A 26,269-nucleotide genomic window follows, 5' to 3' on the forward strand; every position below is an offset into this window, starting at 1 on the left:
TGACATACACAATGTGTCAGCATTGGTGATCATATTTAAAAGAAATTTATGCTGAAAAAATATTTGGTCTTTGATGATAATTAGTTTTGATTAGAACACACTGATGAGAAATATATGCTGGAAAAAGATAATCAGCAGTGCATTAACAATATTATTAGAAGAAAAGAATCCAGGAATGACTTGTGCTGTAAGAGCTGCATACTGGTAAAACGGACTGTTTTTCCATTCACAATTTAAACTTGAAGTAAGTAGCTTGATAGTCAGAATATGGTGTGCTGTAACAGCGTTATAATGAAATCAGTTTCTAAAGAACAGTCAGTACTTACTAGTACATACTCTTACTATGCAGTCAGTACATACTCTTACTATGCATATATACAGTTTTCACATGCTGTTTTATATTAATAAATACTACAGGCTATTATGGTTTGACGTATTTTGTGCTTTCTGTATAGTATTGTTAAAAAAATAAATTTTACATTTTTAGGATTTTATTTGCTCTTTAGTTATATATATATATTGCTTTAAATGTTTTAGTTTTAGTAATTTTAGTTCTACAACTTGAACTACAAATTTCTGTCCAGTTACTTTTCATTTTAAGTTTTTCCTCTAATATTTAAATTTTATTTTTAAGCTTTATTTGAATTGCCAAAAATCTTGTAATAGATTTTAGTTTTAGTTAACACCCCGAAAAATGAACACTGCTGTGAAAGCACACAATGGGGGAAAAAAATTAATGATCCCCTGCTGATTTTGTACATTTGCCCACTGACAAAGAAATGGTTAGTCTATAATTTTAATAGGTTTATTTGAACAGTGAGAGACAGAATAACAAAAAAAAAAAAATATGCAGAAAAGCGTATTTCAAAAAAGTTATAATTTGATTTGCGTTTTAATGAGTGAAATAAGTATTTGACCCCTTGGCAAAACATGACTTAGTACTTTGTGGCAAAACCATTGTTGGCAATCCCAGAGTTCAGACGTTTCTTGTAGTTGGCCACCAGATTTGCACACATCTCAGGAGGGATTTTGTCCCACTCCTCTTTGCAGATCCTCCCCAAGTCAATAAAGCTTCGCGGCTGACGTTTGGCAACTCGAACCTTCAGCTCCCTCCACAGATTTTCTATGGGATTAAGATCTCGAGACTGGCTAGACCACTCCAGGACCTTAATGTGCTTCTTTTTGAGCCACTCCTTTGTTGCCATGGCTGTGTATTGTGGGTCATTGTCATGCTGAAATACCCATCCACGACCCGTTTTCAGTGCCCTGGTTGGCTTCAATGCCCTGGCCCTGACGGCATATGGTCCCGTCCCGTCCATCGTCCCTTTGATGCGGTGCAGTTGTCTTGTCCCCTTAGCAGAAAACACCCCCAAAGCATAATGTTTCCACCTCCACGTTTGGCAGTGGGGTTGGTTTTCTTGGGGTCATAGGCAGCATTCCTCCTCCTCCAAACACGGCAAGTTGAGTTGTTTCCAAAGAGCTGGATTTTGGACTCATCTGACCACAACACTTTCACCCAGTTCTCCTCTGAATCATTGGCAAACTTCAGATGGGCCTGTACATGTGCTTTCTTGAGCAGGGGAACCGTGCAGGCACTGCAGGATTTCATTCCTTCACGGCGTAGTGTGTTACCAATTGTTTTCTTGGTGACTATGGTCCCAGCTGCCTTGAGATCATTGACAAGATCCTCCTGTGTAGTTCTGGGCTGATTCCTCACCATTCTCATGATCTCTGAAACTCCACAAGGTGAGATCTTGCATGGAGCCCCAATCTGACAGAGATTGACAGTTATTTTGTTTCTTTTATTTGCGAATAATCACACTAACTGTTGTCACCTTCTCACCAAGGTGCTTGGCGATGGTCTTGTAGCCCATTCCAGCCTTGTGTATCTACAATCTTGTCCCTGACATCCTTGGACAGCTCTTTGATCTTGGCCATGGTGGAGAGTTTGGAATCTGATTCATTGATTGCTTCTGTGGACAGATGTCTTTTATACAGGTAACAAACTGAGATTAGGAGCAGTCCCTTTAAAAGAGAGTGCTCCTAATCTCAGCTCTTTACCTGTATAAAAGACACCTGGGAGTCAGAAATCTTGCTGATTGATAGGGGTTAAAAATTCTTATTTAACTCTTTAAAATACAAATCAATTCATATCTTTTTTAAATGCGTTTTTCTTTTTTTGTTGTTATTCTGTCTCTCACTGTTCAAATAAACCTACCATTAAAATTATAGACTGAACATTTCTTTGTCAGTTGGCAAACATACAAAATCAGCAGGGGATCAAATAATTTTTTTTCCCCACTGTATATATATATTATGTGGATTTTCACACAGTTCCAAACTCTAAAGACAAAAATTTCATGCAGTGAACTGTTTGTACTACAAGTTGCTCTGCAATTCCCAATCATTGTGTGATTCCTGAAGAAAACAATACATCTCTTATGCTCTTCTCAAGCTGTGTGTGTGCATCTTTTGGGTTTTGGTTCCAACAGGGTTAAAAATAGCTCCCCTCATAGTCACTCATTATTTAAGAGTCTCCTCCTTCTGTCACTTTCCACCCCCATCCCAGAATGTGGAGTTTCCTCAAGAAAGGACATGCTATGATGATAGTAGACTGATGTAAAAAAGAAAACAATTTGTAAAGTGAGGTGTTGCTTAATTTCCATCTTACATATAGCAGCATGGTTGAACCAAACAGGAAGTGCAGAAAAAAGAATGTTTATTTTGACCCAGGTTTGAGGACTCTGGCTGAGTTGAGATGCTGTGGAGGTGATATGGGAGATTCTAGTGATGTCTAGGCGATAGTGGGGTGGGTGAGCTTCATTTTGTGCACAGAATATCCTGAGCTCTCTGACTTCCTCCTCCTCCCCCCTCTCTTTCTCTCTCACACACATACAGGATGAGAGTTCGGTAAGCAGTGAGGATTTGGATATGGCTGAGCCCGCGTGGGTCTCTACTGAGCGTGCTCCAGCCGCAGAGCCCAGCAGCCCCACCGCCCCATACACAGAGAGGATGCCTACACCCCCAAAGCCCAGCATTAAAGAGGAAGAAGGTATGATGTCTCTCTCTCTCACTCACACTGTGTTTACGTCGCTGTACATTTCATTGAAATAACAGCCACCTTTTACCGATGTTTGTCAGCATTTATCAGTGAAGACTTTTTGCTGGTGAGAGTCTGGTAAGTGTCTTGTAAAGCTGATGTTCAAGAGGTGCCTGAAGGCCCATTATAGCCCTTTTCCCAGCACTCCAGCCTCTCTCGCTCTCTTCCATTACGCTCTGGACATATGCCGATTAAATGGATGTCTGGGGTATGCGGAGCCATGCCAACACAGCCTTGTTTTTTCATTTTGGTCTGTATGTGAAAATCTTCAGTGTGAATTTCTATAATGTATGCCATTCTCAATTGTCTGGGCTTCTGTGATAGATAGATAGATGGATAGATACAATATTACAATCAATACAAAAAATTAGAAAGCGTAAACATTATTGTAATGCACATTGTTATTGTTTATGTAACCAAAATTCTACAAATTCTAATCTATATCTATAGATAAGATAACAATCGTTATAAATAATATAATAATCTCTAATCTCTAAATAAAAAATTTATGGCGTAACCTTTGGCCAAGGCTCCCATATTTGTAGATGAGGGTAAACAACTGCAAGGCTTCAGGGTAGTTGACCCTGCCCCCTATTTTGAATTTAAAACACTTCCTTCTTTTCACCAGCACTCGCTCCCTCTGTCTTGTCTCTAATTCAGCTGAGTGCAGGGGGGCTGGGGTGGTGTATGAATGGGGCAGGAAAGAAGAATATGAGGGCAGGGGGAGGGGGACGTGGAAATGTTTTTTAAAATGGCTGCTGGGACAGTCAAGGGTCTTATTGGGTGGTAGAGAGGGAGGAAGCAGCCTGGGTCGCTTCTTTTTGGGCTAATCCTGTGTAATCTTGCTCTGAAGGGGCTGCAGGGAATGGCTCGGCCACACACACTAACGCGTGTCCGCTTACTCCATCATAAGGAGAGAGAAAGTGACTAAAGGGCTGTGCACATGCTCAGTGCACCTTACCCTTGGGGAATTATCCTAAAGAGGGATGATAGTATTTTAGGAATGGCGGTCAGGGCTGTGATCATAAAGGTTACCCCTCTTGACATTGTAAGCTTGTCTGGTTTTATCATGTTTGACTTATCGCGTTCTCAGAATCAAAGTAGAAATACTGTTTGTGATTGCATACAAATATACTCATTGATTTTGGAAATTATCATTTAAATGATAATATGATCTGTCTTTTTAAGGTTGAATCTGTTAGAAGTAGTTGGGGTCATTAATTATTATTATTATTATTTTTTCAAAATAAATTATTACTTATTCAGCAAGGATGGATCAAATTGATTAAAAGAGACAGTAGAAACATAAAAAAAACAAAAAACTAAATGCTGTTTTGAACTTTCTATGCATCAAATTATCCTGAAAAAATATATCATGGTTTCCACAAAAATATTAAGTAGTACAAGCATTTTAATTGTGTTAATTTTTTTTTTTAAGTACCAAATCTGAATATAAGAATGATTCCTCAAGGATAATGTGACACTGAAGACTGGAGTAATGCTTGCTGAAAAATAAGCTTTGCCATCACTAAATTCCTAAAATATATTTAAACATAAAACTGATGGTTTCTCTTCCTGACATAAGGACTAAAAGTACTGCCAATTTATCCTTTACTACATAGAGTTTTGTCCAATCAGATACTTACTAGTTCATACTGTGAATTCAGACATACACTTTTCACATACTGTTCTTCGCCAACTTAAATGCAGCCTATAATGAGGGCCAGTGATTTGTCCCTTCCAAACTTATTGTTTCAATAAGAAATATCAACAGGTGAAAAAAAAGAGTATTTGACCCTTGACAACACTGTTTAGGTAGAGCAAACACATCCAGACTGTCTGGGACTGGTTTAGATATAGCTTTTGTTCTTGTTGTTATCATGTGTGTTTTCCCACAGACACACTTTTGTAGGCTACCAGTACTGCCTTTGATTGCTCAAATCTGCTTTGTAATTTCAATGGCTGCAGTGTCTGGTGTGGTTGTTATGGGATGTGTTTATGATCCACAGCCTGTGTTTCGCAAAATAAGCCTTTTCCCCATCCTGTACTTTATATAAATGTAACCATACACTAATGGATCCCTCCCTTGACTCACAGCAGACTAGTGTGTTGTTTAGAGCCACACAGGGCAAGAGGATGATGATTTAACCCTCACTCCATCATCAGAGAGGAGCCATCCTTTTCAGTAGCCCCTCACTGCAGAACAAAGATCCAGGGGGTGGGGCTGGATCCACATCTAGGGGGTGGAGATTGGTAGGTTTAGAGGTGGAGATGGGTAGGTTTAGGGGTGGAGATGGGTGGCTTTAGGGGTCAGGGGGTGGAGATGGGTAGGTTTAGGTATATGAAAGATGGGAGGAGTTGGATCTGCATCCAACCTCGCCCCCTGGATCTTGTGTTCTGCAGTGAGAACCATCTGGTCCTTTTCGTTGGTCATGTCATTAGTTCCTGACATACTGCATTGTTCATTTAGACCACTCTCTTTGTCCACATAGTGGGCCTCAATGTCTCATTCGATTAGCTAATACGTAGCCTAAAATATGACTAAATTTAAACAAGTACATTATTGAAAGTAACTTTAAAGGACATATAGAAATAGTTCCTTTAAGTAAGTGAATATTTATACTTTTTACAAAGTCAATTTAGTAATCATAATTGTGTAAAATATGTTTTTTAGAGAATGTATGTTGAATTAAATGTATTTTTATTCATTCAAATTTGAATTATAATTTTTTTCTTGCTTCAAGCATCTTCAAAATATATATATGTGACCCTGGAGCACAAAACCAGTCTTAAGTAGCACAGGTATATTTGTAGCAATAGCCAGCAAAACATTGCATGGGTCAAAATGATTTATTGTTCTTTTATGCCAAAAATCATTAGAATTTTAAGTAAAGGTTATGTTCCAGGAAGATATTTAATAAATTTCCTACTGTAAATATATCAAAACTTAATTTTTGATTAGTAATATGCATCGCTAAGAACTTAATTTGGACAACTTTAAAAACGATTTTCTCAATATTTCGATTTTTTTTTTGCACCTTCAGATTCCAGATTTTCAAATAGTTATATGTCAGGCAAATATTGTCAAATAACAAACCATACATCAATGGAATGCTTATTTATTCAGCTTTCAGATGATAAATCTCAGTTTGACCTATATAACTGGTTTTGTGGTCCAGCATCACATATATGATTGAAATTTCCCAGTGCGTAAGAAAACTGAACTTATTATTAAAACCTTATCATTTGATATATATTGTTTCTAGAGTAAGTGAACCTTGTTTAGGAATGTTTATTCTACTGTTCAAAACTTTTGGGTGAGTAAGATTTGTAATAAATTAATACTTCTATTCAGAATGCAAAGTGACATTAAAGACTTTATAATGTTACAAAAGATTTAAATAATTGCTTTTCTTCTGTTCATCAAACAAATCCTGACAAAAATGTACCAGTTTCCACAAAGATATGCAGAACAAGAGTTATTTTAAACTGTATTACTTTATTTTTAATAAATAAATGCAGCCTTGGTGAGCATAAACGGCTTGTTTCATAAACATTAAAAATCTTAACCAACCCCAAACCATGGAAGCTCTGTTTTTCTGAATAATTCCTCTTGTCCAGTCTGACACTCTGGCAGAACCCCACACCCATCTCATTCCCCTCATCCCAGCCGTCTCTCTCTTCACCTCTGCCTCCTTCCACTGCTTTGACAGTTGCTTTGACAATGTTCACACAAACACCTTCACACAGCACACTCTCCTTTCTCCGTTAGACACACACTGACACACATACAGCTAGACCCTACATCCGCACGTGTCTGACTTTATGAACACGCGTTCAAACACTTCTTTCTGTGTTTGTATCTCAGATGATTCCTCTTCAGAGAATGGCAGCACAGCTAACGGTCTGCCTGCACTGACTCCGCCTAGCGGTGCTGCCATGGCGACAGGAGGAGTTCCTGCATCTGAGGGGGTGGTTCCATACGGTGAGGTGAACGGTAATGGTGCCGCAGCGCCGCTAGACTTCAGCACCACTTCATCATCCTCTTCCTCGCAGGAGGGACAGCAGCCTGTCAACCTGAGCGACAGACTCGCGCTCGGATCCTACGCATCTGACCCCAACAGAAAATTCCCTGTCAAAACTGAGTATGGTAACAAGGTATGAAGACTAAATTTTTCCACATTATTCTAAGAATTTTTATATGTTAAAATGTAAAGTAATAGTATGCAAAATGGTGTTCAGATTTTGACACACTATGTTATACAGTCCCCTCAGTACAGCTCAGGAAGCTATGACTCTGTGAAGACGGAGCTGAGCACATGCGGGGAGGACATGACCCCAGGCCGCTCACAGGTCATAGACGATGATGACGACGATCACGATGACCATGACGACAGCGACAAGATAAATGATGCTGAGGGACTGGACCCTGAACGACTTAAAGCTTTTAATGTGAGTTCCTTAGCCACTTTGTCACTCATATTTCATAGATGGACATTAGATTTTGTATTTTCTTGCTTCAATTACCTACATTGCTTATGTTTGGAGGTACAGTGTAGTAGAGTAATCTTTTTGAAAATGTAAATCAAAGAAATGTAATTTACGTAAAATGAATAAGAATTATTAATTTATTTTGAGCTATTCTTAAATCATGGTGGTCTGGATTGGGACTGAAGCTAAAACTATTTAAAACATTTTTGTTAATTGAAATTAATCACAAATAAAATAAAATACAAATATTTGATGAAAAAAAGTTTTAAATGTTGCTGTGGCAACTAACTGACATATGTTTGGGTTGAAGTACTAAAATTACTTACTGGAAATAAGTAAGGACTTAAAACAGAAAAACTAATTTAAACCTAATTAGCAATATTATTTATATATATATATATATATATATAGTCAACAAGACAAGGCAGGACAAGACTTCACACAGTGTAAAATCGACAACGAACCAGCACAGGACTGCAAACACAAGGAGATTATAAAGGGAGCAAATGAGGAGGGTAATGAGGTGACAGGTGGGGCAAATTAACCAATAATCAGGAAACAAGGTGGGTGGGGTCAAGACAATTGACATGAGAGCACATGGCACATAGAACCAAACAAGACAAGCCATGTGCTCACACAAAACAAAAACACAAGCACATGGCCAGCAAAACAAAATCACTAGCCATGTGCAAAACAGGACACGAACACACAGCTATTGAGGAGACTTATAAGCCGCGCGTTCACAAAACATGACAAACATGAAAGCTCGCATCCAGTGAAAAAACACAAGCTGCGTGCCACACAGAACAAGACAAAATACAAGAGAAAAAAAGCACGCGGCCGAAATCGAACCGCGTGCCGAACAAAACACACACACAGAGGACAGAGGAGCGCACGGCCCGAGCGAACTCGAAATCGCACGCTCCAACAGCGAGAACAAACCTGGAGAGTGAGTGTCCGAACCCCGACACAAAACCAGAACCAAGCCTGAACAAGACAGGAGTGCCGGGACCCGAACACCACGCCCCAACGAGCTGAAACAGAGCACAAGAGAGAAAACAAGACAAGAAGGGAGTGTCAGGGCTCCGTCACAAAACCATGAATAAACTAGACCAAAGTGACAGAACCTTGACATACAGGGGGAAAAAAAAATATTTGATCCTCTGCTGATTTTGTATGTTTGCCAACTGAAAGAAATGATCAGTATATAATTCTAATGGTAGGTTAGGTTTATTTGAACAGTGAGAGACAGAATAACGCATCTCGGCCAAATGCTGTCCTGTCCTATCAAACCATACATCAATGGAAAGCTTATTTATTCAGCTTTCGGAGGATTTTGTTATGACTGGTTTTGTGGTCCAGGGTCACACACACACACACACATATAGTAGTCAACATTTGAAGTGAATCAAAACCTTTCGTCAAAGTTGTCCTAAAACCAAAATGTGTTCTTGATTAACACTTTTTTTATCCACTTCAAATGTTGTTGACTACTGTATATATATATATATAAATATACAGTACACACACACACATATATATATTCTAATATTCTAATCTGGTCTAATTAATATGATTGTCAGGTTTTACACAGACTGGTGGAGTACATGCAGCTTGAGAAAGCAAGTATGAAGACATACGGAAATTCATATTGACTTTTTAATTTCCACCTTTCTCTTAAATTGTTATGCTGGTCATATAAATGATACTGAGGAAAAAAACTAATTTTAATAAAAATAGAAGCATTTTAGTGACCTGCTGAACCCTAATGATTATTTTCCTCTCAATGCTAAAGCAGAAGTTTCTCCAGTTACATTTCTCTTCCCCCTTCATGCTTACATCTTAATGACAACATCAGATTCAGTTATATACAATTTTCCTTTTCTTGTTATATGCTCTATCCTTTTCCATTTCCTTTTTTGGACTGCTCTAATATTTCTTTATGTTTTCAGATGTTTGTGCGGTTGTTTGTGGATGAGAACTTAGACCGGATGGTTCCAATCTCAAAGCAGCCCAAAGAGAAAATCCAGGCCATCATTGAGTCTTGCAGCCGCCAGTTCCCAGAGTTTCAAGAACGTGCTCGCAAACGTATCCGAACCTACCTCAAATCCTGTCGCCGCATGAAGAAGGGTGGCTTTGAGGTAGGAAAACATGGGAATTTGCACATGTACTGACAAACAAACATGCACATCTGCCGTAATTATCTGTGCAATGACAATACCACAGAAAATCCAAATACCACATGAAATTCAAGCTTAAACATTTTTGTGCTACACACCATTCGAAGGCAAACTACTGCCCTCTAGTGGCTGATACGGTCACAGCCAGTCAATTTTGAACCCTGGTACTTGAGGATCACAGTACTGAACTTTATTATTTAACAAGCCTAATTCAACTTATTAGCTCCATGACCTCAACTTAGTGTGCTAGATGGGAGAAACATCCAAAATGTGCACTCTCAGAAAAAAAGACACATAAATGTCAGTTAGGTGGTACCCTTACATAAGTTACTCATACACTTTAGGAAAGGAAAAGGAAAGGGAAGTGGTGTGTGGCCAAGTATGGTGACCCATACTTGGAATTTGTGCTCTGCATTTAACCCATGCAAGTGTACACACAGTAGTGAACATACACCCGGAGCAGTGGGCAGCCAATGCTGCAGCGCCCGGGCAGTTGGCGGTTCGGTGCCTTGCTCAAGGGTCTCACCTCAGTCGTGGTATTGAGGGTGGATATTTAGGTACATATTTAGGTACTAATATGTACTTTTAAAGTATTAATATGCACCTTTATGTTACGAATTTTTACGATCTAGGGGTAAAAAAGTTCCAAAATGTGCCCCCGTAACAGTTTGTATCTTTTTTCTGAGAGTGTGTTGTGCTGTCATGATTGAAAAAAAACATGATTGAGAATTACTGCTCTTAAAGAAGGGTTCAATGTTTAGCCAATCCATATTTTATTTTCTGCATCTCAGTGGAATTAAATGTAGTCAGACAGGCATTTCTAGAAACTACAGAAATCAAACTTGAATGTATATGAGCAGTTGCAACCAGAAGGGTTTATGTATACTGTTATTTTCCCCTTTTAACGGATCTTTTGTTTACTCTTTAATAGAATATCCATTTCAATGAGTTCAGTTCCAGAGAAAGGCTAAAATAATACAGGTTTTTACTACAGTAATTGGTAACAGTTTAAATTATATATGGCTTAAAAACACCATCCTCCAAGATTAGAATATTGTAAGAAATTCATAAGGTTGACTTTGACATTTTTCTGCCCTTTCCGATGGTGTCAGACACGGCCCACCCCCCCTCACCTCACCTCCGCCATGGCTGAGAACATCCTTGCAGCAGCATGTGAGAGCGAAACACGGAATGCTGCTAAGAGGATGCGCCTTGACATATATCAGGCCCATGTGAGTGCATGTGCGCATTGATCTCTAGATCTTTAATCAAATCGAATGCATTCCAGAAAATGTTGATTGGTTTTTAGATTACTTAGTGAGATATCCGTGTCTTCCTTTGCCTTATCACATCCCTTTATCCTTCCATTTTGTCCATACAGGATGAGTCAGTTGCAGCAGACAAGCCTAACTCCAGAGATCCGGCTGCTCTGGCGCACTCAGGCTTCACACTGGCCGCCTCGGCCTACTCCCAGGACCAACTCTACACCAATGGTGGACTTAATTACAGTTTCCGTGGATACGGGACCATTGGAAACAGCCTCCAAAACAATGGCACATCACAAACCAATGGTGGGTGAAATGCATATTGTAGTAACCCTATTCTAGTCTTTTCTGTAGATCTACTAGATAATTATTTTACATAAATGTCTTTTTCTTTTTTTTTTAGGTCCCACTGATCTCAGTATGAAATCTTTGGCATCCAACAGCACTTCCTCCTCTAGTTCAAACAGTCATGGTCAGGGTGGAGGGGGCGGAGGGGCATCTGCCCAGCTCAGCCCTCCTGAGGTCACGGCTGTTCGGCAACTGATTGCAGGTTACCGTGAGTCTGCGGCCTTCCTGCTTCGCTCTGCTGACGAGCTTGAGAACCTCATACTGCAGCAGAACTGAGAACTGCACACAGGCTGGTACTGCCCGTCTCTCTCATTAGCACACACATAAATGCACACTATGACAGGAAAGATACATGTAGCTATGCGCAGTTACAAACATATACACCTAAAGCCCGTAGGCGGAGTTTGACACCACTTAGGGGGAGTAAAATGGGGGATAAGAAGAAGTTGTATCTGAAGCGCACATACAGGGTACAAAATTGAGAACATTTACCAGCCATAATAATCTCAGGTTCACCAGCCATGAACCTGTATTTTGCATATTTTTTTTAAACATAACATAACATTTTATTTAAATGTACATTATTTATTATTATTACTATTGTATATTTTTAGTAAAAAGCAAAGCACAGGTCAGTTTCCCTTGCTGCACCATATATTGGCCAACTTTTATATGAAACGCTACCTCTCATAAAAACTTTAAAGTAATTATGGGGTTCTTAGATAAAAACCTTGAGGTCTTTCTTGCAGTTTAACCATGAATAACTGGTAAGTTCATTCGGAATGGCAACATAATACATGGATTTTATTTTAACATTTTACTACAGTGCAATAAAATATTAAAATAAGAACCATGCATTATGTTACCATTCTAAATAAAATTACCAGCCAAATTTAACTTTATTTAACATTTAAAGTATTATTTTTTGGCTGATAATATATAAGGTGCTTTACACAGACTTGTTAATGCACATAGAGGGAATAAATAAACTCAAACAGAAATTGGAGTCACTAGAATCAATGTTTAAGACACTTGAAGTATCTTGTTGATTCTTGTGCACAAAGCAAGCTAAATTTATTGACACAGAACAAGAAAAAGCTCATTTTGCCCACAACAATATAATTAATAAAAAGATCATATATTTGTTAATACAATTTTTAAAAACCATTTTCTATAATTTAGCTTTACAAAAGCAAAGTTTCAGACACTCGAAACACCCCCCAACACCCCCCCCCCCCCCCCCAAACTCTGCCTATGCTCTTTCTATAAACCTACCTATCACACATTGCTCATGACAGCTTTATGTCCATGATAGTGTCTTTATCAAATTTCCTTACCTTAATCCTTCTCGGAGGGCTGAGATGACTTGTTAAACGTTGTTTTATGATGAGATGATCAGAACACAAAGCAAAAGGTGTCTGTACTCACAGCAGCATTGCAAGCACCTTGCACAGAGCACAATCACACAGTGAGAGCTATCAGTCCACCCCAGAGAGTCCAGACTTTTGAGACACACACACACACACACACACACACAAAAATAGCTGTAATTTTATTTTAGGAGTGATGCCCAAAACATACACAAAATGATGTCCTCTCCTGCCTAAAGTTTACGCTATGGCAGAAAATATTACTGTCAGATTAGATTCCTATGTCAACGGCATCTTTTTTTATAGAATTTGAAAATTCCTCAGATGTTTAAGTTGTTTTCTTACCATAGACATATCTCTTACCATGCAGCAGCTTTGCTCCAGATTTAGCCATTTTAGATATAGAACAGATCTAAGAGAAAAGGGTTTTTGTAAGATCTTTCTTCTTCTGTTCAATGCTAATGAGGTTTGGGGAGAAGGTGCAATGTAGATGATAATCGTTATAGTGTGTCAGTGTCTGAAAATCTATCATTTTCAATTATAAACGCATTACCAGATGTCTTTTGTACATATATATATATATTCCTCATTTAAGTATAATACATTTCATCCTAGCTTACACATGCACACTTAAAAATCTATGAAAAGAAACCGTGATTAGTGAGTGCAAAAAAGAAGATGCTGAAATTCTATTGGCTGGGAATGTTGGACATTATGCAAATGAAGCTGTGCTGAGTGGAACGCTTTGAACCCTTTCCTACATGCTCAATTGCCTTGGCAAACCTCCATCCTCAGTACATCCATGCACTGTAGGAAAATGTCTCACAGGAACACGAGCGACATCGACCTCCCAGACCGGAGGGCCGTAGATGGACTTGTTAAAAAAATTCAAAATAAATAAAAAAAAAAGAACAAGGACTGCATTTCCCATGCTGCATTGCGTCGCAAACACATTCTGTTAAGTTGTGAATGCTGCTCTTTTTTTCTAACCTCATGACTGAAACACTTTCATCTTCACGGGGACCAGTCAAAACAGAGGGACTTAACATCCTATTGGCACACATACTGTATATGCATACTGAGTTTGAGAGAAAGGACCTAATATTAGCAGAAGGGAAACAATGGTGACATCCTTTCCTTTCAGTCAGCAACACAAGAGCTTGAGAGGCATTGATTGGTGGACTAAGGTAGCATCATCCACAGGAACCGTGTGTAGAACATTGACGATGCATTGCCACTCTTCCTCCTGCCTGCATTTTCTCATGTTCACAAATGCCATTGTTAAAAAACTGTATTTAAAAAAAAAAAGCAAAAGACAATCCTAAACAATTGTGACTTGATCCCTCGGAAAACGGCATAGCGTTGTGTGAGATCTCACTCTGACTCTCTAGCCTTTAGTGGAGTGGTGACAATACAGGGCCTTCAAGTCTTGTAGCCATAGCTTGAACCGTGTCCTCACTCTGCAACATGATTATGCGCAACAGAGCATTTTCCTCTGTTTAGCTGCAAACATCTTTTTTTATTATCTGGATATATTTATTTCTGTCTTGCCATTCCAGTTGTGCTTTGTTGTTTTGTGTTAACGTTTTAATTTAGTAAATTAAATATATATATTTTTTTTCATTTTTTCTTTAAAAACTGGTTGTAGGACACTGACAGTCTGAAGGGAATCAATGTTGCGAGACTCAACATTCCTACTGTAAAACATGCATCTCAGATTGGTCTCCAAATGACTGAATACGACATCCAAATGACACAACTTCTAAAGAGAAAAAACTCTAAGTTGTCTTCAACTTAGGCTCAAAGCCTGCTTATTACCTCTTGTTACTCATTGACATAGATTCATTGATGAACAGATAAAATGATATGTGCAGGATCAATAGTTAATTTATATTCAGATGTCACACTTTATAAAGGATTAAATTGGTTAACATAGTAGCACTTTACAATCCGTGAAGGAAAAAATGTTTATGGGATGGAGCCTTAAAACCACCTAAATGATCCTAAATTATGAAATGCAGCTGATCATTCTCAAGCCATAATGTTCTGTCTTTATTTGCTCTGCATTGTAATCATTTGTTCCCTTACACCATGCAGGAGAATGTGAACCCGTCAAGCATTGGGCTTTAAGTTGAGAAAAGAAAAATACGGTGTATAAAAAGTATATGGTGATTGCAAGAAAGCGAGCATTTGAATTTACCTACACCATAAATATGTTGGTGTATTGAGAGTTCAAAAGTTGTACCAGGCCATTGATTTGGCCTGGATTTTGTTTCTAAATGACATTAGAAGTGTAAGATTTTTAGGAAGCTGTCTGGACATCTGAGGTTGGTGAACACACGACACAGGAAAAGGAAAAGGCAAGAAATTCTACAGCTTTTTATTTTTTTTAAACCATGCAGCTAAACTCTGCAATCAAATGTGGTAACAACCATTGCCTGTGATATATTTTAATTTTGTGGTGCTTTGTAATATTATTATGATTATGGTATTTTATTTGTTTTTACTCCTGTACTTACTAGAAACTGTAAGCTGAAGCTCAGTTTCTCTTTGTATACCAATGTGAAGCTTTGTATGATTTCTTTCTGGTTTTTTGACTCAGTGGAAGTGTGTGATGTTTACATGTACAGAATTTTAAAAAAAAATTGTTGTTTCTTTAATTGCTCTTGTTGATTTTGTTTGTCCTAGTAAAGCCCCGCCTATCGTCCTGTCGTGACCCCACAATGTACTTTTTACTTTAAATCAAATCTGAATGGAGGAGAACATGGACATGCTGAACTTAAACCACAGTAAAGGCCTTTGCACACTCTTGTGCATCAATCTTTGTATATTTATTTTCTCAAGTTGTTGCTTTAATCCTTTAATTTTTAAGACATTGTGTGAATTGTGAGTTATTAGCTATGTTTTTGTATTTTCCTTTGTCAAGCTTCAGTTTCACATCCAGTGCAAAACGTTGTCTGTGTAAGGGCCTTTAGACATGGTTGTCACTACTGATGGTAGATGCCGAGGACGAGAGAGAGGTGGGACTTATCATCAGCTCAAAGGGCACCACTAATTTTCTTCTCCACAAATGTGGGAGTAAATTGCCCCCTTACAGTAGTCCCTTAGTTATCTATGCTTGTTCTAAAGAAAAAGCAAAAGACAAAACTCTTGATGTCATGTCATTTTCTTTTTTATATTATTGGGAATATAGATAGGGGCATCGTGTTTGGGACGGGGCAGATCCACCCAACTCATAAACCAACTGACCTGTGCTCTTTGACCTCAGTCAGAAGCCTCTCAGTGAGTCAGAAAGCCATTCCCTTTACACTGTTCTTATGTACGGGAAACATGCAAACCTCAGGAACCCTTTGGATCTGTGTTACTTTTTTTTAACCAGGTCTGTGCGTCTGTGCTGACGAGTCCTCCCTCTCTCCAATATCAACCCAATTATATTGGATTTGCTATGTATGTGTTTTGTTTGTTTTTATATATATATATATATTTATTGTGATTTTGAATCCAGTACATGTGGCTGAATATTTGAATTCTTTAGAAAAGTGTTGATAAACATAAATATATATATATAAATATATGTGAAGCGCCTAAAAGATGGAGAATATGGCAGGTGAAATTCATTTCTGTTTGTTTAATGTAAAAACAAAGAAAAGAAAAAAAAAATAAAAAAGCACAGGTGGGTGAATTTCCTGCCTTTTACATATCACTTTGCCGAGAGACTCATTCTAAGACATTTTAAAGTTTTCGGTGTGGTGTCATCGCTGTGGACAGAGAAAACACCTGCAACCCGAGTTGCTCTTTCCTCCAGAGCTGTCTGAATAAAATCTGTGAACTGAAGTCACATTGCAGTCTGCCTTTCTTTCAGTGGCTATGATCACTAAATTCTTGATGATGTTTTATTAACAAGGTTCGGGAGGAGCACGATCAGATAATCAACTAATTTGGTGCAACTCATTTAGCTGACTATCCTAACGAGCACAATGCGTATAAATATGCAGCCTGCCTATCTCTGTCCAAGGACATTTTTCCGGCATCCCTCCTCCACCCCAACTCCTCACCCCTAATCTATTTTATCACATATTAGGGATAGGGGGAGTTCTCTGGGTTCGGGCCATATTCTGGGCTCGGAGCCTTCCCCCAGAACAGGACGCCAAAATATGCTTACACTGTAAAAAATTAATCATGGGTCTTGTAATTTTCATTAAAAAAATTAAGGTGATACTTTAAAATAGTGTGTATATTTCATTAAAGAAATTGTGATTCAGTGTTGTGTAGAAAATATTGAGGACTTTTTACTAATAAAACCAAGAGATGTGTTTTCCTCATTTTTTTAAAGGAATCTTCAGCCGTTTTGAGGCTTCAATTGAGGAACTGATTAAACTAAAAAAAAAAGGAAAGGCTACCTGTTTATTTTAAGAGAATTAGCTCAATTTTGCAGTTTTATTTTAGAGGTGATTGTTAGTTCCCAGCATGCTTTGCATATAGCTGGATGGAGAGTGAATTTTGAAATTAAATGCTATTTTATGTGTTTTTGAGTGAAGGGAAACATCTATTAATGTTTAATGTTCAGTTATGTTTGACATTTGAAAGAGTTTCTGATTGAAGATTCCATTGTACAGTGCAATAGTTACCATTGTGCAGAAGAGTAGCGCATATGGTTCTGGATACTACACCTCTAGGGCATCAGACCTCGTTCAATGAGCAGTAGCTTTGCTAGTGCTAGCGCAGTACTTTCCAGTATTTCTCAAGTATTTTCCTACTTGAGCTGTTTGGCTGTATACAGTCTTTTAAATGTACAAAATAACTCAGTCAACAATAACTCAAATTTTGAGAATCAACTTAAAATAAATGAGCACATTTCACTAATTATAATAAATTCATTGTGTCATAGATTAATTAATTTAGGAGATTTTACATGATTTTTTCAGGTAGATTCCATTAAAAAATCAAGTTGTAAAAACTACTAAAAAATATTAAGTGTAATATTGTTACCATAATTTTTTTAAGCAAATAGCCCATTCCATTTTTTACAGTGTACTATTTGCTATCAGATTAGATGTAAGGATAAACTTGTGAATCCTATGTCAGTGGCATGAAGAGCAGGTGTTTTTGTAGCTTAGTCTGTTTTTTTTTTTCCTAAGCAGTATGCAATGTAAAAATTGAAGCACTATTTGGAGTTTATTGCCACAGTGGTGCTACCATTGGAGAAACTCTAGGCCGTTTAATTGGAGCCTAAAACTTTTTTTTTTTTTTATGATGGCATTACTGGAAGAACTGTGGTCAGTCTTTAGAGTTTTTGCAGGAACTTTCACTGTTTTGAAAACTGCCCTTTTTGAAAAGAGCCTAGAAATTCTGCAGAGGGTTAGGGCAGCGTCTCAAATCTGTGAAACCCCATATGCTGGCTCGCATATCTTTTTTTTTTTTTCCGCAAAGTGTTAAAAACTGCAGCCTTTATTATTATGCAATGAAAAGAGGCCTCATACTATACTGCATGCAAGTGTACAAAATGCATTACATTATGGCAAAGATAATGTCATCTCAAAGGCAAACTAGAGCAATATCCCAATTTACCTAAATTCATTCTACATATATGACCCAGGACCACAAAACCAATCAATTCAATTTTTCGAAATTGAGATTTATATATCATTTGAAAGCTGAAAAAATAAGCTTTCCATTGATGTATGATTTGTTAGGATAGGACAATATTTGGCTGAGATAACTATTTGAAAATCTGGAAGCTGAGGGTGCCAAATCAAAATATTGAGAAAATCGCCTTTAAAGTTGTCAAAATGAAGTTCTTAGCCATGCATATTAGCTACTAATCAAAAATTAAGTTTTGATTTATTTACAGTAAGAAATTTACAAAATATCTTCATGAAACATGATCTGCCTACTTAATGTCCTAATGATTTTTGGCGTAAAAGAAAAATCAATAATTTTGACCCATACAATGTATTTTTGGCTATTGCTACAAATATACCCCAGCGACTTAAGACTAGTTTTGTGGTCCAGGGTCACATATTATAAAAATCTACAAATATCTGTCTAATCTTGCTCACTTTTTGATTAATGTAGGAAATGAATTGTTTCTGTCATATATGCATAGGCTAGTACATACTGCTCTGGATCTGAAGTTCAAGTGTATAGCTCGCTGAGTTTCGTACCTGTTTAAACCGTGGTCGTGTCTCAAATCTGAATGTGTTTCATAACACCTAAACCGCATTCTTGGGTACAGGCGCTGTCAGAAATGCTGTCCAGGTTGACGGCAGTTGAGGCACAACCTTTGTGTGTGCTCCTCCCAGCTCTTTCACTCGAGTTTAGTCATTTACCGGTGGAGGACTCAGCTTCCACGTCCCATCAGTCCGGAACCTGTTATAGTCATCGATTCACATTCAAATGAAATGTCCAAGGACGGGCGCTGCTCGTGCCCCGGTTTCGGAGCGCTTTGTGAGAGACTGTTCAGGTCGTCTAAGACCGAAGTTGAAAAACCAGCGAATACCAGCAAACTTCAGACACAAAATGCCCCGAATCCGCCCTCTTCTGAGCCCGCCGGTGAAATCTACACGGCGTTGTGGCCCTTCCAGGCTCGCGCGGACGAGGAACTGTCCTTCCAGGAGGGCGAGCAGTTCCAAATCTTTGAGTGTCAGGGTGACTGGTGGACTGCCTTTAAGCTGGACAGAAACGGTAGGGTGACAGCCAAGGGCGTCGTTCCTCAAAACTACCTAGCGAGAAAGATGACGGCGAAAGAGCAACCGTGAGTAGGCTACCTTTTTTTAATAATCCACTTGCTCTGTCAGCAAAAATAATCCACAGACACTCTGGGTTGGCTTTAAAAATAACATCTGATAAATAATTAAAATACAAATAAACAAGTTTTCTCTGTACTTACCTAATAACAAAATTATGAACACCTTTATGACTAAAAACAATGCCTGTTCAGAGTAGCCTACAGAGTGCAAATACTTTTCAATAAGAGTCAAATTATTGTCACTTAATTAAATGCATTCATCCAGGTTTAGACAAATTCATTCCTGTCCCAACTCTGGTGCACATGAATGTGGTTTGAGACGTGTGTGCAACATCTGAACAATGTGCTCTTCTTTAGCTGGTCTTTTGGGACGCTGAACCGATTTGAGGCCCAGAATTTGCTCTTGGCTCCAGGGAATGGAGTTGGTGCTTTCTTGTTGCGTGACAGTGAAAGAGATCAGATAGGTTGTGTATTATCAGGTATGTAATTGTTGTGTCTATTGAGCATTTTACATCCAGTTCCGCCATATACAAGTAACACAACATTCCCAACATCATTGTTATAATGTAGTAGATTAATCTGTGAGACATTTGCTTTTTGTTACACTGCAAATGTAGTCAATCAGGTCATAATTAGACTTGCTTATTTAGTCCAAACATGTTCTTCTCTCCTGTTCGATTTATTCACTGTTTTCCAACCCTGTTCCTGTAGGCTCACCAACAGTACATATTTTGGATGTTTCCCTTATCTGACCAATCTATTTCAGGTTTTGGAGTTTCACGTAATGAGATGATTAAAGTGTGTGTTATTGGGAAAAGTTCAATAATGTATAGTGTTGGTGTGCCTCAAGGAACAGGGTTGGGAAACACTGGGTTAATTCATGCTGCATGCAGTTAATCAGATAATCTGTTAACAGTGCTCCTCTACTATCTGTATCCTTTCTCTTTGTGTGTCATTCCATCAGTGTTAATCAGTGACAAGGAAGTGAAACACATTAAGGTCCATCAGAATCAGAACGTAAGTTTCTATTTGAATCAGACTCCGGCATTTCAGAGCCTGGAGAATCTGGTGGAGTACTACAAGAGGAACATCATGAGCTGTGGTATCTGTCTCACACGGCCATGTGCACGGGTGAGTGAAAGAAAAACCCATAAAGTAAATTTTGACATTGTTTACATACGTCATGTCTTTTCAAACATCATTTTCTGAAGAATATACTGGCCACTCTTGAACGAAAGTTATAGTAGGATTGATGCTATCAAGCTTCAAAATGACAAAATAAAGTATTATAAAAGTGAGCCACATGATCTCCGTACTATATTTCAAGTCTTCCAAAAGGCCATCCTGTCATTCGCAAGTTCATAAGGGCAGTTCTCTTCAATTCAATTCATGGACAAATCCCTTTTTTCATTCTAATCAATGAATCATCTGATTCACAAAACTGGTTTGAATGATTCTTTCACACTATGATGCTTTTGCATCCATTTTGAAACTTGAAAGCTTTTGTTACCGGATTTGATTTGACATGAGGGTATGTAAAATCGGTTTTGAGTGAACTATATGGGTAAACTATAAAAAGACGGTCAAAAGAAAGACAGGATCTCAGCCAATTATCATACTAATCTGATGCAAATTGTCTTTTGACATAGAAGAGATTTTGTCAGTTAGATTAAATAACTAGTGATGTTGAATTTCCTCGCAGGTAATATTTCACACATACAGGGGTTGGACAAGATAATGTCAACCCCATTATTACGGGGTTAATCTAATTTGTGTAGACTACAGTGGGAAAAAACTAAGATTGCCTTATTTATCAACTGGCAGATATTTTTATAGATTCATACAACCGAAGACTATTCAAAAGTTGTATGAATCTATTCTAAGAAGGTTGGAGGATGTTTAAGGCCTACATGGTCAAATTACTTTGTGCAACCCCTACATATTCTGCCTATTTATTATATATATAGAGAGAGATTCCCCTATATCAGCAAACTGAGTTATTACCGCAACTGAATCTACAATATGTATATGTAACAAAATGCAATTGTCTGTATTACTGCATACTTCCCCTACAGAGTTTCTCTCTGTTTCTTCTTATACTAACAGCCAGAACCAAAACCACAGGATCTTTCCCATCAAACAGTAGATGACTGGGAGTTACCTAAGGAGGAATTCACTCTGGAAGAGCAGCTTGGTAAAGGATACTTTGCTGATGTTTACCGTGGAAAATGGAAAGGCATGGTCAATGTGGCCATCAAGATCCTCAAAAACAACGGTAGGGTTGGTGCATGTAAATAGGAAAGAAACATCTGAAGGCTAAATGATGGAATGAGTCTGATGGATATTTTATATAGAATGGGCTACTTCCTTGTCGCCTATTTGTTTTCTTTTCCTGATACCGTGTGAATAGTACATTTTTATATTTTGACTGATGTATTAATACATACTCTATTGCTCCAACACACTGTTATACTGATGCTTAGCTGATAAGTGCTCTACTGTGTTTCCTGCTCTTCCTCTAGAATCTCTCAATCACAGGGACTTCCTAATGGAGACTCAAATACTGAAAAAGCTGAGACACAGACATCTTATCACACTCTTTGCTATCTGCACAAGCTCCACCCCCTTCTACATCATCACTGAGCTTATGGAAAAAGGCAACCTGCTCAGTTTCCTCCGAGGTCACAACCTCTTTATTATCTGACATCAACACAGTAAATATAATAGTTTTTTTCGACATCAGCATATTTACTGTAATACTGTAATCTGTCGATAAGGGTAATGTGACCTAGTGCGTCATTTTGAGCTGTTTTGACCACAAACATTTTCTTGAGTTGTATGTCTCACTGAATGAAAAAGTAAAATCTAAAGACCTGGTCACACCAAAAGCAATAACTATAACGATAACCATAATTAATTTGTCCACACCAACGCATGTGCACACTGCAGTTCTGTGACCTGCTCTGTACAGTTGTATTGATTCTGATTGGCTCTTAAAGTTTTTTTGTTTTTTTGTCATATCAGCTGAAAAAAAAAAAACATTTTGAAAGTGCTTCCAAATGTATCTTTTTATAGTTGTTATCGTAATAGCTTTTAGGTGGAGTTCCCTATTCTCATATAATTAAAATCATCCTTGGTATTTTCTAACGATATTATTGTTTTTACTCTAAACAGTTGTTGATATAAGATATATAACAAAAACTTGTTTTCAAGATAAGGGCCTCTAAAGATGCCAAATGATTTTCAGAATTACGAGATTTATTCAAACATACATTAAATGAGAAATCAATGTTAGGTAAGAAATGTAATGCTTTTAAAATATATTAGTGCGCACAGTTTATAAAAAACAGTTTATTTAAAATGTTAGCGATATGCTCTTCTACAAAGTTCTTTTTTTAGCTATGTATTGGTAATGAGCTAAGGATATGAATGACTTTACTGAGGTAAATGTAGCTTTACGTGACATCTTTACAAGCTGTTTTACAGATATATTTCAGTAATTTAAAAAAATTCAAATTCAAGTTTGTTTCTTTTTTTGCTTAGAATCACATTTTTCAGAAATTACTGCAACTCACATATACAATAATACCTCTCCTTAAAATGAGTCTAGTTTTGTTTTTGTACAAAAACCAAAGTCTTAAAGCAGACAGACATGATTCCTTCAGTTTTCCCTTCACAGGTGAGGAGGGGCAGACCCTGAAACCGCAGGAACTGATAGAAATGGCGAGTCATGTGGCTGATGGGATGGCGTACCTTGAGGAGCAGAACAGCATCCACAGAGACCTGGCAGCCCGGAATGTTCTAGTGGGGCCCAATTACATCTGTAAAGTGGCCGACTTCGGTCTAGCTCGCATCGTCAAGGTGAGGATTACCTTCAAGTAAATCAAAGACGTGTGTAAAATATTCACTCTTAAAATTTGCTTAAGATACAATATGTGTTTCACAGGACCCGTTTTATTCATCTGAAGATAAAACAATTCCATATAAGTGGTGTGCTCCTGAAGCCATTAGCCATGGAAGGTTCTCCAACAAATCTGATGTTTGGTCATTTGGGGTCCTCCTATACGAAATGTTCACTTATGGCGGAGTCCCGTATCCAGGTTTGTACACCACTTATGTATCTTCTTTTTCATGCCGATCTGAGAAAGGTTAAAGTACATCTCTTTTGTGTATATTCTTACAGCTTTCTCAAATCAAGAGGTGTACAATATGATCACCTCTGGGTACAGAATGCCTTCCCCCCCTAAGTGCCCGCCACACATCTATGACATAATGCTGATGTGTTGGAAAGACTCAGCTCACCAAAGACCAGATTTCAATGAACTGAAAAGGCTCCTCGAGAACTCCAGTGAGCGATTTATGGAGTTGACCTTTGAGAGCTGCAATAGCACATCAGATCCAGCAGAAGGCATCAGTTAACAGTGCCATGCAAAGACAAATGAATGGGATAGTTGTTCATGCATCTAAACACCATTCCACTCATTTCACCCCTTTTTACAGTATTCACGCACTTTCACTTTTTGTGTGCTTATTTTCTAATTTCATGTGTGAATTATTCACATTTAATGTAATCAAGCCTTCCTCAAATCTACTTGGATAATACCAGCTGATACTGAAGATTATTTTTTGGAGAAGGATAAGTTTCCGAATGGATCACATGGACTTAATAAAATCAGTTTTATGTTCATTATAAACAGGTTTTACCCTTGTACTACAAAAATAACTTCCTTTCACTAGATCTGCACTCTGAATTTTAAATTAATGGTATGTATATAATATAATAAATTCATTTTTGCATGAGAAATGATAATAATTTCAATAAATGATCTGTTTTTTAGTAGGGACTGGAAGGTGAGCTTTGAAAGTTAGTGTTTTTTTATAGTACAGTGAAATCAAGGATTTATAATGATATGACCCATTTAAATCTCTCTACTGCAAACAAATTCTTGAATGTAAGAGAGAGAGTACACAACATCTGGAACAGAACGAGTTTGACCAGTTCTTGTGGACGCAGGTCATTTCACAATATCTAAAAACTTTCCACTGCAGTTCTCAGTTGGCACAATGCAGTTGATTCATAAGTAGAAGCTAACTGATCCTCCAAATGCTTTAAAACCACAGAAATACACTAGTCATTACACCAGACAGAATGTGCATTTCATGAAAAAAATTAAATTGACATTCATGGGTTAGATGACTATGGACTATTTATATTGTATGTACAAAAACACACATGAAGATGCAACACACCCAGCTAATTGTTGCTACTGCTGAAACATTCAAACTCAGTAACACGAGTGTTGCCACAACGTGTTCATGTTATGGGTGCGTGCGTGGTGAGCAGAAATAGAATTGAGAACACTCTAGACTTGCCTGGCCAGACTAATCGGAAAACTGACAGTGTTCAGGACATTCAGGGAGGTGACAGCTGCTTGATGATTGACATCTCTGGAGTGTGGTCTGCAATCAGACACCCAATCATTCAGTCTTCAGCAGCGGGGCTACAAATCAGAAAGGAGGAGTTAAAAACTGTTATAATCTAGGCCTTGCATACTTTCATGCCGTCTGTTTTCTTTTAAGTAATTCATCTGCTTTTCAGTTTTCATCTCAGCTTTGAATGTGTTGAAATATCATTACAGTCTTGTTTTACAAAACAGTGTCACAATGTTATTTGGTTGCATTTATTGTGCCATTTATTTTACTTTGCTTCAGAAATCTGTATTATAAAATACTGTTATTAAGTAGGCTTGTAGTACATTTTTCTGGATACAAAATAGGTTTTAAAAAAAATATGCCCATACAAAATTACCAGTTGATTTATATGATTAGCTAAGTAAACTGGGCTTTTATTTTGTAATGCAACATCAGATCGTCTTGAAATTGGTTGAGTGACACCCTGGGGCAGTGGACTATTAATCTTAATTTAAACTGGTCTGTGAAAACAGGGAGTTTCCTTTTTTTAGAGCTATCTTAATTTAAAGACAAAACTGGTGGGAGGGCTTTTATTATGCAATGCTACACCAGACCATCCTGAAATTGGCTAAGTAAAACCCTGGGGTAGTGGGCTGTCAGTCTGAATTAAAACTGTTCTGTGGAAACAGGGAGTTTATTTTCTAGAAATATCTAAATTTAAAGACAACCTGGTCATATATGAGGATTTTGTAGGGCTTTTATTATGTAATGCTACATCAGACAGTCCTAAAACTGTCTGAGTGACACCCTGGGGTTGTGAACTACTAATCTGAATTAAAAGTGTTGTGTGGAAACAGGGAGTTTTTTTGTGGAGACAGTTTTTTTTTTTGTATAACTATGTGAATTTACAGATACAAAATAGTTATATGCACGTTGTAAATGGCTTTTATTTTTTTATTTCTCATCAGACAGTTTTTTCACATTAATTGGTCTATTTATTTATTTATTTACACGCTATTACCGTAACGCGTAATATATGCGCGGACCACAAAATAACGTGGCGGCTAGAATGACCGTGTTTTTCAAAGTGCAGGCTGGCCTGACCGCAGTAAATATTTGCATGGTGATATTTATCCACATATGAGGTGTGCGTTCATTCATGAATGTAACAACAAGGGCAGTATAAGCAAACATGTCAGCAGATAAAATAATAGAAAGGACAAAATAGCATGTTATCAGTATAAATACGCATATTACAAATAAGTGTCAAAATAAAAAAGAAAGAAAGAAAAATTTTGAAATGATAAAGAGGATTACATATGGGATTGCTAATCATGCTAACTGGAAACTCTGTT

At 37.7% G+C, this 26,269-nt stretch overlaps 2 protein-coding genes across 2 annotated transcripts in view; both read left to right on the forward strand.

Annotated features, from left to right (window-relative positions):
• The window catches only part of LOC306848536 (nucleolar protein 4-like), a gene marked incomplete at its 5' end in the record, with an annotated part of 43,377 nt that extends 29,744 nt beyond the window's left edge, over positions 1 to 13,633 (forward strand). The window contains 7 exons of the mRNA XM_079383145.1: positions 2,899 to 3,052; positions 6,969 to 7,258; positions 7,367 to 7,552; positions 9,544 to 9,732; positions 10,884 to 11,003; positions 11,153 to 11,342; positions 11,440 to 13,633. Coding sequence (XP_079239271.1) covers positions 2,899 to 3,052; positions 6,969 to 7,258; positions 7,367 to 7,552; positions 9,544 to 9,732; positions 10,884 to 11,003; positions 11,153 to 11,342; positions 11,440 to 11,660 — 1,350 coding nt within the window. The 3' untranslated portion in view covers positions 11,661 to 13,633. The remainder of the gene's footprint in view (positions 1 to 2,898; positions 3,053 to 6,968; positions 7,259 to 7,366; positions 7,553 to 9,543; positions 9,733 to 10,883; positions 11,004 to 11,152; positions 11,343 to 11,439) is intronic.
• A 5,435-nt stretch (positions 13,634 to 19,068) lies between these two features.
• LOC306848391 (protein-tyrosine kinase 6-like) lies at positions 19,069 to 25,245 on the forward strand. Its single transcript, XM_079382905.1, has 8 exons — positions 19,069 to 19,508; positions 19,860 to 19,981; positions 20,467 to 20,633; positions 21,609 to 21,777; positions 22,025 to 22,183; positions 23,182 to 23,363; positions 23,449 to 23,602; positions 23,686 to 25,245. Exons 1-8 carry the CDS (start codon positions 19,156 to 19,158, stop codon positions 23,919 to 23,921), a joined length of 1,542 nt encoding a protein of 513 aa, XP_079239031.1. The 5' UTR covers positions 19,069 to 19,155; the 3' UTR covers positions 23,922 to 25,245.
• Positions 25,246 to 26,269: the final 1,024 nt, after the last annotated feature.

The sequence above is a fragment of the Barbus barbus genome, assembly GCF_936440315.1.
Source record: "Barbus barbus genome assembly, chromosome: 28".
Taxonomy (NCBI): Eukaryota; Metazoa; Chordata; class Actinopteri; order Cypriniformes; family Cyprinidae; genus Barbus; species Barbus barbus.